The 16252-nt window shown below is 35.3% G+C and overlaps 2 protein-coding genes across 3 annotated transcripts; one reads left to right on the top strand and one right to left on the bottom strand.

The window, feature by feature from the left end:
- Positions 1-1905: 1905 nt before the first annotated feature.
- LOC140746499 (uncharacterized) lies at positions 1906-7479 on the bottom strand. The gene is made up of 4 exons (XM_073078653.1): positions 7429-7479; positions 7157-7237; positions 6297-6517; positions 1906-5941 (listed from the first exon to the last, which is right to left on the bottom strand). The coding sequence occupies exons 1-4, from the start codon at positions 7477-7479 to the stop codon at positions 1906-1908; spliced, it is 4389 nt and encodes a 1462-aa protein (XP_072934754.1).
- Positions 7480-8781: 1302 nt separating this feature from the next.
- Positions 8782-15749, top strand: Cdk1 (Cyclin-dependent kinase 1). 2 transcript variants are annotated; one of them, XM_073078500.1, is made up of 8 exons: positions 8782-9218; positions 10092-10236; positions 10761-10895; positions 12104-12213; positions 12497-12610; positions 12987-13089; positions 13886-14101; positions 15431-15749. In XM_073078500.1, exons 1-7 carry the CDS (start codon positions 9070-9072, stop codon positions 14069-14071), a joined length of 942 nt encoding a protein of 313 aa, XP_072934601.1. In that variant the 5' UTR covers positions 8782-9069; the 3' UTR covers positions 14072-14101; positions 15431-15749. The 2 variants fall into 2 exon arrangements, with proteins under 2 accessions (XP_072934601.1, XP_072934600.1); XM_073078499.1 differs by having other exon boundaries at positions 13886-15749.
- The last annotated feature ends 503 nt before the right edge of the window (positions 15750-16252 follow it).

Raw genomic sequence — 16252 nt, 5'->3', positions numbered from 1 at the left:
AGCATTCTTACCGCGTACAGGGTTCCGAGATCTCCAAAGGAACACTCTTAGCGCGTTGCCCAATCGGGCCCCGCCCAGATGAGCATGGCTCTCGACACACTTACCACCGTCCTTCCTGGGGTCGCTGACCTGGCATTTCGAGCTCTCACTCTTAACGCCGCCCCCTGATGTCCCCTTTAAGTCGCCTATTACAAAAGGTAGAGGATACTATAGCCCTATTCTGGTCCCTGAAATACAGGGACTTCGTTGCAGGCCCTAAAGAACAAGATGGTCGCGTGATGTATAGGATTAACCTAAAAAGGGGTTGATTTTTTATTACATTATGTTGTACCAAGTCCATACGTACAAAGTCGCGGGTAACAGCTGATAGTAATTATAGACAGACAGAGCAATGTGACTTTTAATTGAAATAAATTATCAATGATTAGAGATACATTATTTACAATTATTAATATTCCAAAATAAATATAAAATAAGTACTTATTCCAACATTATACACTGTACATTTATACAGATGTGAAGAAAATTGATGATGTCATAAAGCGAATTTTGGGCAACTTAAAACTGCTCTTAATATAGAAATGAGTCGCGTCGTCATAGCAAATTGTATAATTAACAGTAGGTAACAACAACTTCAGAGCGGACTACCAGTTTGGCACGGACTATACTTGTCCTCAAGTTTTGCTAGATTTCAATAATAATTATATTTTTATGGTTATCCTTTTGCAACCCTATCATATGAAATTAAACTATTTGTGTCGAAACGCAGAGTAACAAAAAGGGTTTTAAATAACGCAAACTTTGCAATAGTTGAAATAAATAATTCGCCAAGTAAGAGTCGAACTCGCACATGGAGGCTTCCGTACCACCTTTCATTTTTTTATTATTTTTTTTTTATTCATTCTATTATTTTCAACAATACTTAGTTATATGACACAAAAAAGATGGCATTGGGGTGATGATGAATGATATGTAAACAATGTATAATAAATTTAAAATAACTATATTAAAATAATGTTTTATGGTTTTTATTTATATTTATTATAATACCAGTTATTTCAACAGTCTTCCTAGCACGGTTTAACAGTTACACCGAAAAATGCCGAAAAATACCGGTTTGTTGTATGGAGACCCCCTTGAATATTAAACTTTATTTTATTTTTAGTATTTGTTGTTATAGCAGCCATCGTTATGCATCCCCTGTAAAAAATCATGTATCTATCTATTAAGGTTCCGGAGATATAGCCCTGTGACAGACGCACAGACGGACAGACAGCCAAGTCTTAGTAATAGGGTTCCGTTTTTACTCTTTGGGTACGGAACCCTAAAAATATAACAAAGTTCTGCTCAGTTTAATTCGTTCGGTTACAGTTCGGTTATATTTAAAAGTAAGGTGTTGCGAGTAGGTATGTAATAAGTAAAACTAATAAATAAGTATTTAATTTAATAATATTTATTTACATTTTTTATATTAATACTTATCCTAAGATGAACATTACTTAAACTAGAATATCACTTGATTTATTACGACGTATAATTAGTATAATAATTACAGCTTTATTATTTGAAGGTAGAACCCCTTGTGGTTCAAGTCTGGTGGCACCACCGCCACACCTATTTCTGCCTAATAACAGCAGTGTTAAGCTGTTGTGTTCTGGTTTGAAGGGTGTAGCAAGGAAGAGATACTTTTCCGAGGCGTTCCAGCTTATTCCTCAAGAGTATCTGCACATCTGTGGCCGACCTCAGGTAAGAATATCTAATCTTATCTGGGGTTGATTACAGATGTCCATGGGCGACAGTAGCCACTTACCATCAGGTGGACTGCACGCTCGTCTGCTACTCCTATAATATAATAAAAAATAATATATATCCAGATAAAAATTGTAGAGATTTCCATTCAGTTTGTCATGAATCCTTATAACACATTAATTTACATTTATACGGCACATTCTCCCTTAATGGCTCCACTAGTCTTAAATCTTCAACATTTTGTGTAGCCGAATGTCTAGTGTCTATGTACGAAGGTCTATTTTCATCATCTTTGTGTTTTGGTAAGATATCAGTTCTTATTCTTTCATCATCGCCTTTTCGTTCACTCTTAGGTATATGCCAATGATTTGGAGGAATTTTTAAAGCACTTTTAGCTTTCAAATCTGGATTTCTTTGTAAAATCGCCTTTCTTAGCTTGTTTATGTGGGACTTTGTAGAATCTTCTTCAGATGAAATTGTCTCTTCTTTACCTGTATTCATTATTCTTTGAGATTGATGGACTCTTGTGGGCAATGATTGACGATTTGAGCTATTTAGTTGTTCGCCCAACTTATTTATACGCTCAGGTTTTAATGTAAACTTGTTCTTTGTTAGTTTTGGGTCTGTTAAAACTGGGATTTTTGATTGTCTGGCATTCGATGCGTCAGTGTTTAGTTTTGGTACGGAATGAATCGCATTTTTCAAAGTTTTTGGGGTAGGTATAAGAGATGGTCTTGCTGTAGTGGCAAATGATATTACTGGTTTTTGAAGGGAAACCTTTCTATCGGAATTTGGTATTACAGGTAATTTCTGTAGAGTACGTGGAATGCTAAGTTTATCAAACATTATCCCACTTCGAAGATTCTCGAGGTGTTTGTTCAAGTTTGGTGTTATTTCATCAGAATTTTGAAACCGTGATACACTTGATACTTTAGGAATTTTAGATGATTTCAATCTCCCTGTACTCTCGCTTTTATCTAAAACACCTTTAGGTAAACTTTTCAGATTTTGTGTATTAGGAACAGTTCGTAATTTTGATGTTTCAGAAAGGGGTGATGGTGTTTTTAAAGGAACATGGCTTGATCTCAATCCTGGCATACTTACATCGTCTTCAAATTGAGAGTTAATACCCGGTCTTTGACTGAACTGATCCAGAATGCTCTGTTGAAATGTACTAAATCTGTCATTAATATCTGAATGTATTGCTTGTAATTTTTCATTGAACTCATCACGTCTGTTAGAAATACTTTCCAATATATCATTGGTATCGAATGTATCGGAAGGCCTGCTAAAACCAACAGTTTGAGATTCCCTAAGTCTTGATTCCAAAGTTTCTTTTACGTTCTGTATAGCATTATCAGTGTGACTTCGAAGTCTGTCAGAAAGATCAGTTAACGCTGAACTAGGGTCCCATGAATCCTCAAAAGGTCTCGGTATTTCTAACGGAGAGTTCCACAAATTATTTGTATTACTTTTCAATAATGATCCAAGTGTATCTATATTTTCCAAAGGACTTCTCAACATCTGTGGTTCCTTATACTGTACTGCTTTAAACTCTCTCTGATTATCTTTACGTACAGATGGTGTACTCAGTAAGCTAATACGGCTATTTGAAGCTGGATCTAAGTTTATTGTTCTATCCAAAGATTTTGGTACTGCTAATTTATTTTTATATGATCCTAGGCTTAATCCAGGTATATTAGGTAATAAAGTCTTACGAAGTGTCTCTGGCGTTCGTTGTAATTGGTCTGAATCATCAAAGTTTGCTATAATAGGTTTCATATTGGAACTTTCATTCACATTATCTTCTGGACTAGCGACAACGTCACTGTTAGATGCTTTTTCAGGTGTTCTGAACAGATTTTCCAACTTTGATTTAAGATTGTCAAGAATATTCGACTGTTTATTGCCTTGTAAAATATCAGTAATGTCTGGGATAGACGACATTTTTAGATTAGGTTTACTATCTTCATTACTTAGTTCACTATTTGCAGTATCTAAATGATTTGCCATCTTTTTATTCTCCGCTTCAATTAAGTCATTACTTTTATTGCCAACTATTGTAGTCTTACAAGAGTTGTCATCAGAATCTTGACTTGTTTCCCCAGTTTTTCCATTCAAGCTGATTTTGTCATCACCTGCATCGTCTGTTTCAATTTCTTTAGAGTCTTCTAATGATGAATTCTGTATAGATAGTTCTGTATTATCAAAACTGTCATCATTTAGTTCCTTTAAATTTTCATCATTAAATTCTAAAGTTTTTGAATTTTTGTCACTTAATCTACGTTCAGATAAATTCAGTAGCGAATTAGACATGTCTTGTAAATCCTTAAAGCTTACATGTTTTGTATCATCTTTCATATTGTCCACCTGTGAAGACTTTTGTTTAATGGTGTTAATTTTTTTATGTTTCTTTTTATTTGGGCTTTGTACCTGTCGATCTTCTTGTAGATCTGTATTAAGATAATCTTCAACATTATCTCTGTCTGCTAATAAATTTTCTTCATCTACGTCAACCACAGGATTCGAATAATCAGTGGACGGATCATAGGAAATACACTCGACAGGTGTATTTTTGAAAAATACCTGAGACATAGGAAGTTGTTCGTCACTTTGTTCCATAACTTGCAAATCATTATCACTGGTCTCGGCGATAGGATCGTTTACTGCATTTTGATTTGTTTTAATTTCATTACTTGTTTTCTTATTAGTATCTTCCACGTCCAATTCTGGAATCATTGAACTTTTATCAAATTCAACAGGATAATTTAGATCTTCAAGCAATTCTACTTGATACATATTACTAATAGACTCATCGTTAGATATATCGTCATTACTTTCAAGTATCTGTGTCTTTTCTTTTTCCAGTCCATCATTATTTACACTCTCTTTTGGATTTTCCTTATTAGCTTTATCATTAGCTAATGCAATATTTGGGTCATCGCTAATTTCAGCATCACACTCATCATTATTTTCTTGATCTCCAACATCTATGGGGTTTGAAGAAATCGATTTCATGTTATCATTTACTGAATCCAAACATTCGTCCAGATTTGGTTCCTGGATCATAATATTATTACTATTGTCCAAGGATTTATCATTATCTAGAGTAAAATCAGGTTTCGAGATTGTTTCACTTTTTCCCAAATCTATTGTTTCAGAACCAATAGTCATTTTATCTCGATTCATACTTGGTGCAGTATTTGTATCTTCATCTTCACAATTATTGTATTTTTCGTTATTATTAGCATCATAATTTGAAGAGCTCCGTGATTTTAAATTAAAACTACTTAATAAAGGTTTTTCTTCATTCGGTTTATTATTCGTACGTTCTTTTCGTGGAATAAGTTCGACATCTTTCAATTTCAGAAAATCTTTCAGCTGTAAAGGTTTATTAGTCCTGAATACAGGTTTTTCCAAGCGCTTACTTAACGGAGGAAGCCTAGTAGAAGTTGCAAAATATTTCTTAAGGTCGATCACCGGGAATTTCGGCTTTTCTTTATCAGAATTTGCGTCTAAATTATCAATTAAGTCTCTTAATTTAAAATTTGGCCTAGACTGAACTTTTTGTTTTAAAGTGGTGATTTTTTCATCCAAATCCTTTGCTGCATCTCTTTGAAAATCATCACAATTATCTGCGTTATTCTTTGCAAACAAATTTATTAATGTTGGGTTTGATTTCAATCGAAGGTCCTGCAAGTTACCATCAGTATTTGGAGATATGACTCGTTCCTGGACATTACTGGCTCCAACACCACTGTCCATCTCATACTGGTTTCTATGGAAAAGCTTCTTATGTTTCAGCTTTCTGTTTGGCTTACGTGGTGTATTAAAAACTTCAATAATTGGTGCTGGCCGTCTCAATTTTAACTGTCCGATGGTATGCTTACTCTCGAGCGGTGAATGAATGCAGCGAGTCTCTTGAATATGTGACGGCTCCGGTAAGTTGTCGTCCATATCATCTTTTGGGTTCAAAAAGATTCTGACTACGTTCTTAGGTGTTTCAGTTAATGCATCACCTATTGAAGATAGATCTGATTCAATTAATTGCACAGCGCTCCGTGCAGCATCCCTTGCTAGAGCTTCTTGGTATTCTTCATCCGTAGCCTGTCGTAATGTTTCTAAAACCGACGATGCAAGGCCCACCTCAGGTTGAAGCAGCGGTTTTGGTTCGCTTTTTTGGTCCGCTTGTCTGAAATGTATTAGAACTATTATAAAATAAAAGAAAAACATTTATAAACATTTCACGGTGCTGATACATCTTATAAGCCACGGCATATTTTAAGATATCGATATTTAACGAAGTTATAGATAAAGTTGTGTTCTAATTCTGATAATAAATAAATTATTAATAACTTTAGTCTTTTACCCTTCACATGAAGATTCCATATGCAGTGAGAATGGTCAACTCAAAAACAAATGGTACACTTTCTGGGACTTAAATATCGTCTCCTCTTATAAAAAATTGCAGCTGTCCCTTAATCACCGACTTAAATTTTATTTAAAAGTATTTGTAAGTATAAATTAATTTTAGAAAAAAATATTACCTTACGAAAGGTTGGATGGCTTTCAGCGCTGGTAGAAGAATGGACGCGGAGGCCTCAGCGTCACTTGCACGGGGTTGGCAAGGACAGTCCACTCCAGATAGGGAAGTATCCAGCCCATTGCGAGCTGACCCAGTATCATCAGGACACGGACAGCAGTTTTCTAAATCCAGCTGACGTACCCTCCGTACATTGCTTTCTTCTGTGATTGGTTGTAATATCACCTGAAATAAATGTGGCTTTAAGGGAGAACTCGAGTTTTTGATACTGAAGTAGCAAGCGAGCAGTTCACCTGGTGGTAAGTGGCTAGTGCCGCTCATGAACATCTGTAATCAACTCCAAATAAGATGAAATTCTTACCTGGCTCTGGCCACAGATCCGTTGCTACCCCTGAGTACTAAGTTTTTTTTTTATAATATAAGAGTAGCAGACGAGCATGCCGTCCACCTGATGGTAAGTGGCTACTGCCGCCCATGGACATCTGTAATCAACCCCAGATAGGATTAGATATTCCTACCTGAGGTCGGACACAGATGCGCCGCTACCCCTAAGGACTAAGCTGGAACGCCTTACCACTCTATTTAAAACGGAACACAGAAACGTCTAACACTGCTGTTATTAGGTAAAAATAGGTGTGGCGGTGGTACCGCTGGAGTCAAACCACATAGGGTTCTAACACCTTCAAAGTTATTCCAATTTAGTATCTACTCAGTTTGGATTAGTACCTATATCTCCAAAGCGGAGCATGACAGCGCCTATTAGGCAGAATTAGTGGTGCCTCCGGAATCGAGTTACAAAGGGTTCTACCATCTTGAGATAGTGCTACAGATAGACATTCAGACATTATAATATTGCAAACTCACCATCTTTAAACTAGTTAAAAATAAGACTTGTTTCGCTTGTTCTTCTGCATTCTGATTCAAGCGCAACCGCAAGCGATTCACCTAAAGCGTTCGTTTAATTTTAATTATTTCGGTAATAATACTAAAGTTATTAGGTTATAGAGTCGCGATTAGACTCCGATGGCACCACCGACACATCTATTTTTGCCGTAAAAGTGCAGGGTAGAGCGCTGCTGTGCTCTGATTTAAAAGGACATAAATACATATAACGAACTTAATAACTAATTACTTACTTTATTCAAATCTACAAAAAGTGGCAACACCACCAGCCACTTTCCCACCATTTTCACTCACACCAACATGGACACCACAACTAATAATAAAGTATCATCACATACTTTTTATATATTTTATATAGTACACCCATGTGTGATATCTATCTAAAATCTGATTATCAGAGTGATAAAGGTCAGATCATGTGTCCAATCAATGAAACGTGACATTTAAGAGAAAGTTTACATGATACAGTTATCAAATGAATCGTTAAAAGAAATTTTGATAACCATCGTAACCCAATTAAACTTAAAATATATTTATGACATAGACCGATAATCCTCGAATAACATGGATATAAAATTTGTGGTTCTTAAATGATCAAAATTCTAAAAACGAAATTTTATAGCTAAATCTTTTATAATTATTTGTTCAGCTTATGTAAAATGTTAGGAATTTGGTATAGGTATATCTATTCATATTTTTATTCATTTTTCCTTAAATCGTATTGTTGTCAATTCAACACAGCTGGGAACGGATATCCTTTTAGAGTGAGAGGTTTAGGCCATAATCCACTTCACTAGCCAAATGAAAATTGGTAAACGTAGAATACACTTTTGAGAACATTAGTAAATAATTTAAAAAAAAACATGCGTCGGATTCGAACCTCGGACCCTAGACTAGCCTTTTATCGAATAGACTGTCACTGCTCTTATTGTTAATTCGTAATAAATAGTTTTTATCTTTATATATATCTTTTCAGACGAATGGCTATCTCTTTTGTATTAAAGAAATTACAACGTACAAGTTCAATTTCGACGTCTTTTTGAGATTACACTATAATTATGATTTCTTTAGTTCAGTGGATTTGGGTCAGAAAAGCAGAGCCTGGAATAAGAGATGAATGGGTATATAATATTCGCTGCATAAGTATTAGTCTCAAAATAACTATGTACATTCCTTTTACTTGTTTAAATTTTGACCAAATTTCTATAGTAATATTTTGTAAGGGAGCCATCCTACTTTCCCCTATTGGATAATAGATGGCGCCACATGGCCACTCATAATATTTTTGGAACGCGCTTTTTTCTATCCTTCTGTTTCTATTTTTTTCCAATCCCCAATTTAGAGGACAGTGCACGGTTTTGACCATTGAAAAAGGAAACAACTCCTTATAAATCTAATAAAACTTTTATGAGTTAGCAAAGATTATTATTAAATTAATTTATAAACGCAACGTAAACAAAACTTAAATCATGACTTTGTACACGGTTAAGTGCATAGTTGTTATAAAATATAAATGCAAAACAATTTAATGTATAAAATAATATTGCTATAGATATAAAACCATAGAGTACATAAAACCCGTCAACTGTCAAAATCCTACGATGGCAATGCGAGACGCGTTCGTTCGAAAAATTTAAAAACTTCGTTTTGTAAGCTGTACGGAGAACGTTGAGCTATCTCGCAATTATTGATATTGCATCAATTTTAACGTTGTGTTTGTCCGAAAATTTGCAAACACTTTCGCGGCAATACTATTCACTGTTTATGAAAGGCATGTGTTATTTGTAACGAGATATAAGCACGCGGCGTAACGGAACATCGCGGCACTAACAACAACGGTTTGTTGTAAATCCGACAAAATTCCGCACTACAAAATGGATGATTTTTTAAAAATCGAAAAGATTGGTGAAGGTACTTACGGTGTGGTGTATAAAGGTAAAAATAAGTTGACCGGCCAGTTTGTGGCTATGAAGAAAATTCGTTTGGAGTCTGAAGATGAAGGCATCCCATCCACAGCTATAAGGTAAAATTCTTCCTATTTGTATCGAGTTAACTTTAAACTTCCCTAAATCTCTTCAAGTTAGACACAAATTTCACAACATTAAGTCATAACCTAAACCAAGTTGTCAACAATTACAATGTTTGAATACATTTTATCTTTTTACCTGTTCTGGTGGTCTGAAGCAACAGCCTATAAGAATAAGATTTGGCAGCTCAGTGGATCAGTGCAAAGGCGACTCCGCTTTGATTACATTATTGTTATCCCACCTTTAGTATGAGTTGAGTTTTCCTTTAAGAAAACCCTAAATTTACAGCCTTTATAAGTATCATGGCTATAGTTTACACCATTAGACTGTCACTTAAGTTTTGACCTTAATATCACAACTCACAACAATCATGTTGCCTTTAAGAAATAGGCATCTGGGTTAAATCCTAAGTCAATCACAATTAATATAAAGGTTTGGGATTGCAGAACATCTAAATCCTCAGGAGTGTCAATATATCTGTGATCAACATCAGGTATGACCCCTTCTACATGTTGGTCACAGATGTCCATGGGTGACTGTGACCTCTTACCTCATATGGACTGCATGCTTATTTGCTGGTTCAGTTTTATATAAGAAAATTATCGGGCCATGATATTTAGGATATCCTGTGGTGCTATATAAGTGTTGTTAGCAACCTATTAGTGTGTGACTACTGGGCGGAATCTACCCTCATACTGAGAGGGTCTCTAAGACCTCTCTCTAAGAAAGCTACGGTCCACTTAACTAGCCAAGATCGACCTTATGTATGTGAAGTCTCTTGTTCTAAGCAAACCTTTTTATTCATCGATGATTTCAACATTACTTTGAAAAATCGTAATTCTAAAAAACATTGTTATGTTTGTTTCCAGGGAGATATCTCTACTGAAGGAGTTAAACCACCCGAACATAGTTAAACTAGAAGATGTGCTGATGGAGGAATCCAGGCTGTATCTCATATTTGAATTCCTCTCCATGGACCTGAAGAAGTACATGGACTCACTTGGATCTGGTAAAGTATGTATATTTAAACCTTTTTTTTTTTACAATATAGGAGTAGCAGACGAATATGCAGTCCTCATAATGGTAAGTGGCTACTGGCGGCAATGGACATCTGTAATCAACCCCACATAGGATTAGATATTTATACTTGAGGTCGGCCACAGATGCGCCGCAACATATGCTAAATGCAGTAGAAATGGATGTTACAGTGACACCTCCTTGGTCAAACTATGCTGTATATATCATGACATTGACCATGAAAAACGAATTTGCTGGATTTCGCTAGCTGCTTTGTTTTTTATGTCCCAGTGGTCAGGACAGTCATCTCTACAACTGACAGTGTACGCCACAATACTAGCTTCATGTAAATTCGTTGCTGGAAGATATTATAGATATTAATGGGCAAACCTTGTTTGACGTATTCAAACCACTTACAAATGTGAACATTAATGGGTTTTAATTTGCATAAAACATACTGTTACTGTTTACACTATATCTAGAAAATTAATATATGTATATTCATACATGTACTATTTCAGTTCATGGACCCAGCGATGGTCAAAAGCTACTTATACCAGATAAACAGTGCCATCCTGTACTGCCATCAGCGCCGCATCCTCCACAGGGATCTAAAGCCACAGAACCTGCTCATTGACAAAACTGGAATTATTAAGGTAATAAAAAAAGCCTACAATTGACCAAGTATTAAAGTTTGCAGATTTTGGCCTTCTGATCGGATTGCAAAAGGACTAAATGGAAAGAATAGTGAAATTGTCTTTTTACCCGGCTGCCAAGGAAGGGTTGTTTTTCGTGTGTATCTTGTATGTTTGTCTATCTTTATACCCTCGGATCTAACAAATGATTGGATATATTTTGACAGTTAAGTTGTCAGTTGTCATTACATTCATTTCAAATACCCAAGTGTCCTTAGATAGATGTTAGAAAAAATATTCTGGGCCTTTTTAGTGTAGTCGAGTTTTTAAAAAGCATTTTTATAAATAATTGTAAAACTTTTCCACATGTTATAATATTTTGGGGAAACTCCACAGACAGAGACCTCGCATTCCGAGCCCAAAAAAGATGCTTACGAGCAATGTGTAATATTAGACAAACTGACTCTTGTAGGCCACATTTCAAGAGATTAAATATATTAACCTTACCAGCCCTCTATATACTAGAATGTGCAATATCTGTTAAGGCAAACAGTCAAATGTTTACATTTAAAACTCGAGCATGCCATGCACATAAACTTACTAGTATAGATGCAACACTCGCTTACTCAGAAAAAGTGTTTTCGGAATGGTCGCGAATGTATTCAATAAAATTCCGTTAGAAATACGAACATTGTCAGATACTTTCGTATTTAAACAAAAGTTTCGAACATATGTACCTTGTAGAGAAATGTTTCTACACAGTTAATGAATATCTTAATGACAAGTAATACACGTAACATATATATCTGATTTACTAAATAGCGCAAAATGTTTAAATTTAAATTAATTTTCATTGTTATCAATATTTGTAAGTGTTTGTAATTGTGGTGTTTGTAATAATTTGACATAAACTTGTAATAATTGTTGTAATTTTAATTAGATTAGAAATTTTGTTATCATTTGTACGCCAATAATTGGTACAGTAAGCGTTGTTCCCAAAGTGCAAACATCCAATATTGTAATCCTTACTGACAAATGAATAAATGATTATGATTATGATTATGTTTTGTTGCAATAATTGTTGAGGGTGAGTCCGCGTAAAACTGCTAGTCCGCTCTGAATATAGAAATGAATCGCGTCGCCATAGCAAATTGTATAACTACACCTGTTCACAACAACTTCAGCAGTTTCGCGCAGACTATACCTATTTTGTGATTATCATATTGCAGGTGGCAGATTTCGGTTTGGGTCGAGCGTTTGGTGTTCCCGTTCGGGTTTACACTCACGAAGTTGTTACCCTCTGGTACAGAGCCCCAGAAGTACTCCTTGGAACTCAAAGGTCAGTTTACAAATACTCCAGAATTAATGATAAAATGTGATAATGTCTTTATACTAAACTTTAAAAGAAGCATAACATTCTGAAGTCATATGCATCCATATGACATAAACTCTTATTTTTGTTTTCATACAAACCAAAAAGTGTCAATAATTAATTATTGGTCTCAAAAAGAAGTACATTATGGAGTCAAATATTTTTATTGCTTGGCTTTATAAATATTTTACTTTGGGTTAGTATAGATTTGATATTAAGTTTATTTCAACAGTATATTACATATTTCCAGATATTCGTGCCCCATCGACATGTGGTCTGTAGGCTGCATCTTCTCAGAAATGTCGTCCAAGAAACCACTTTTCCAAGGAGACTCCGAGATTGATCAGCTGTTCAGGATCTTTAGGTAAAAAAACACACTATATACTACTTATTGTATTTTATAACAAGTTACCTAGAAATAAAAAATACAATTGAAAATATGTTATGGAAGGTATATTAGTTACAAACATTTTTTTGTATGTAAATTTAACCTACTATCATTTAGTAAGCTGTTTCTTCATAGAAAACCGTGAAAGAAACTCCATAACACATAACTTTCATAAAAAACGTCACTTTTGTGTACTGAAGCTACTTCCAACCACACATTTTCTTATTCAAATTAAATCACTTGTTTTATAATAGACTTTTTTACACCTGACCTGTTATATTTCTTATTTCAATGAGAACTTGCACCTCATTAAGAATATAAAAAAATTAAAAAAGATATTGTAATTTTTCAGAATGTTGAGGACTCCAACGGAGCAGATCTGGCCTGGTGTGTCAGACCTGCCGGACTACAAACCCACATTCCCCAATTGGAACACATTCAACCTTCACAACCATGTAAGTACATTTTGATAATATTTTGTATTGTTTTATTCTACACTATATTTTTAATTTTTAAAAGTTTATTAGAAACCTATGTAGAATATGATATGGAATTTTCAGATAATGAGAACTTGAGGATTGCATTGAGATATATTATATAAGTACTTTTAAAGAACACTTGTAAAAAAGTATTTTTTTTTTATAATATTTGGGAAATAAGCAAGACATCCTGATAGTAAGGCCACTACAATTAATGGACAGCTGTAACCAATTCCATACGAAACAGAAGTTTTAGCTAAAGCCGATCACAGTTGCATTCTTGTGTTCTTTTATGCATTTTCAGTGCCAATCTTGAGCGCTAAGATGATTACCATCTTACAGAAACACCAAATTACGTCTGTCTAAAAATAGATGCGGTGGCACTGACCCTTTCGAACCATACTTTTTTTGTTTTTTATATAATATAGGAGTAGCAGACGAGCATGCAGCAGGTGGACTGCATGATGGTAAGTGAGATGGTAAGTGGCTACTGCCGCCCATGGACATTTGTAATCAACCCTAGATAGGATTAGATATTAGACCTGCGGTCGGCCACAGATACGCCGCTACCCCTGAGGACTAAGCTAGAAAGCCTCAGAAAAGTCTGTCTCCCTTACCACACCCTTCAAAACGGAACACAGCAGCGCCTAACACTGCTGTTATTAAGTAGAAATAGGTGGTGCCGCCGGAGTAGAACCATAATAAATGGTTCTACTACCTTCAAATATTACTCGTTCTACCACCGTTTTAAAAAAATATTCTAACATTCCAGGTGCAAAACCTAGACGAGGACGGCATGGACTTACTGCAACGGATGCTGGTATACGATCCAGCGCGCCGCATCGCCGCCAAGGCTGCTCGGCGACACCGCTACTTCCGCGACGTGGCGCTACCGCCTGGCTTGAAGCCACACCCCGCGTATGTGCGAGACACTATCAGTACCGGCCACAGTGGATAGTGTACATGCCCAGTAATACATGATCATACCGTAAGTAGGGTTCAAAGTGTTCAAACCCTATGGCTCTTATTAATACTCAACCTAACCAATGTTTTGCCTACCAACAGTCGACGTTTGACGAAAACTTTACACTAGACATAGTCACTAATCGTCTTTGATAAGAATTGCTATGCAGAATTGGGATAGATTGATTATTAATAATGAGCGTATATCCAATACTTACAAGCAAATGTACATGTGCGTTATGATATATTGTCGCGAAGTCCGCACGGCGACACCGCTACTTCCGCGACGTGGAGCTACCGCCTGGCTTGAAGCCACACTCCAAATATGTGCGGGACACTATCTGTTCTGGACACAGCGGGTAATCCTACACTTTGAAACTGGCGCACCTCAATGTGTGTGGTATTTTATATGCACCATGTACAAAATGTCTATAAAAGTCCATCATAGTGCATTAAATCCGTTGGTGCATCAGATCTCCTTGTGCATCATGTACGGTTTAAACATGCACACAATTTATATGGTTTGTTATTAATAATCAATCTATCCCTTGTTTTCCCTACCAAAGGTTGATATTTTACAAAAACTTTAGTCTAGGCATTGTCACTTTTTGGTCTTTGATAAGAATTTGATAAAATTGGTATAGATTGATTATTAATAATGGGCGTATGGATTGACTATAAATATACATGTGCGTTACGCTATATCGTCGCGAAGTCAATTTTTCAAAGTTTAAACCCTACATCCTTTATACTTATAAACTCACATGATTGAGTACTAACTCAATCTAACCAACGTTTTGCGTAAAGGTAGACATTTTGCAATTGCATCGTATAATTGTCAAGTTTTGATTTAGTTCGCAAAATTTGTATAGATTGTGTGGCATCGACGCATCATATGGAATATATCGTCTGAAAATCCGTCACGGTGCATTATATCCGCCGTAAGCCAGTAATTTCAAAGATACAGACAATCTTTATTGCCCGTTGTTAATAATCAATCTATCCAATGTTTTGTCTACCAAACATTGACGTTTGATTAATTATTACTTTATACTAGACATAGTCAATTTTCGATCTTTAATGAGGAACAACAGATTGATTATTAATAGCGGACTGAAGCCACACTCGGTTTATGTGTATGACACTATCGGTTCTGGCCACAGCGGGTAGTACTACTCCCTGAAACTGGCGCTCCACGATGTGTGATTGATGGTGAGGATGAACGTGGACCTTACGGCACCGACGCTCTATGGGAGAAATATCGTCTGAAAAGCCCTCGCGGTACATTGGTAATTTTAAAAATACACACACTACAAATATCTAAATTTAATCAGTTTAAAATATCTCTTCGAAGGCCGCGCGACAACTCTATGCGAGGAGTCCATCCGGCTGCCAATGCTACCAACTATTCTGAGTAAAGCGGATGGGATCCCATCATGTGTCGTATGCCCTATCTGTATATCTACCACAAGCTAACATGCTTATTCTTTGTATTATGTCCTTTTGTCACAAAAAAGGTTTGGGCCAGGTTACAATAATATTATATGTGTGCTATCTGTATAAAAAAATAGAAATAATTTAAAATAATATTAACATGATAATTAAACACTGCCAATTTTAATACTGACACCTCAACTTGACATGTATTAAAAATAACCATTTCGTAAAAGATATTCATTGTAGTAAATTTGTTCTCATTTGATTTTGGTGTTATATTATAAGCTCCTCACTAATATCCGAATCTTTAAACATTATTTTAAGTAGGGATGGCGGTAAATTTATAAAAATATCGATTTAAATGTAAATCTCAAGAATCAATCGATGAAGAAGTATATCGATTTATCATATAATTTCACCTTACATTTATTTTATGTTATCTGGGAATAGCTTAATGGGATGTTTTCGATCCTAAAATCGATTCGCCTATTAACCGATCTTAGATCGCCATCCCTAATTCTGGAAGAAAGAAATTAGAAATTTAATGTGAAGATTAACAAATTAATATAAGCAATATCAAATAAATGTAGATTGTACTAATATAATAATATTACTTATAGAACTGATACATATAAAATTTAAAAGTAATCATAGTAGCGTGAAAGGTTAAAATTGTCCGAATATATATTTGTCGATTAAGCAATAATAAGAAAACTTTTTGTACTTTAAATAATGTAAA

Source organism: Epargyreus clarus, unplaced genomic scaffold, assembly GCF_041222505.1.
Source record: "Epargyreus clarus isolate Ecla_fem2 unplaced genomic scaffold, WU_Ecla_fem_2.2 ptg000012l, whole genome shotgun sequence".
Classification (NCBI taxonomy): Eukaryota; Metazoa; Arthropoda; class Insecta; order Lepidoptera; family Hesperiidae; genus Epargyreus; species Epargyreus clarus.
Note: the sequence above shows the minus strand (reverse complement) of the source record. Positions and strands in the feature narration are given on the sequence as shown.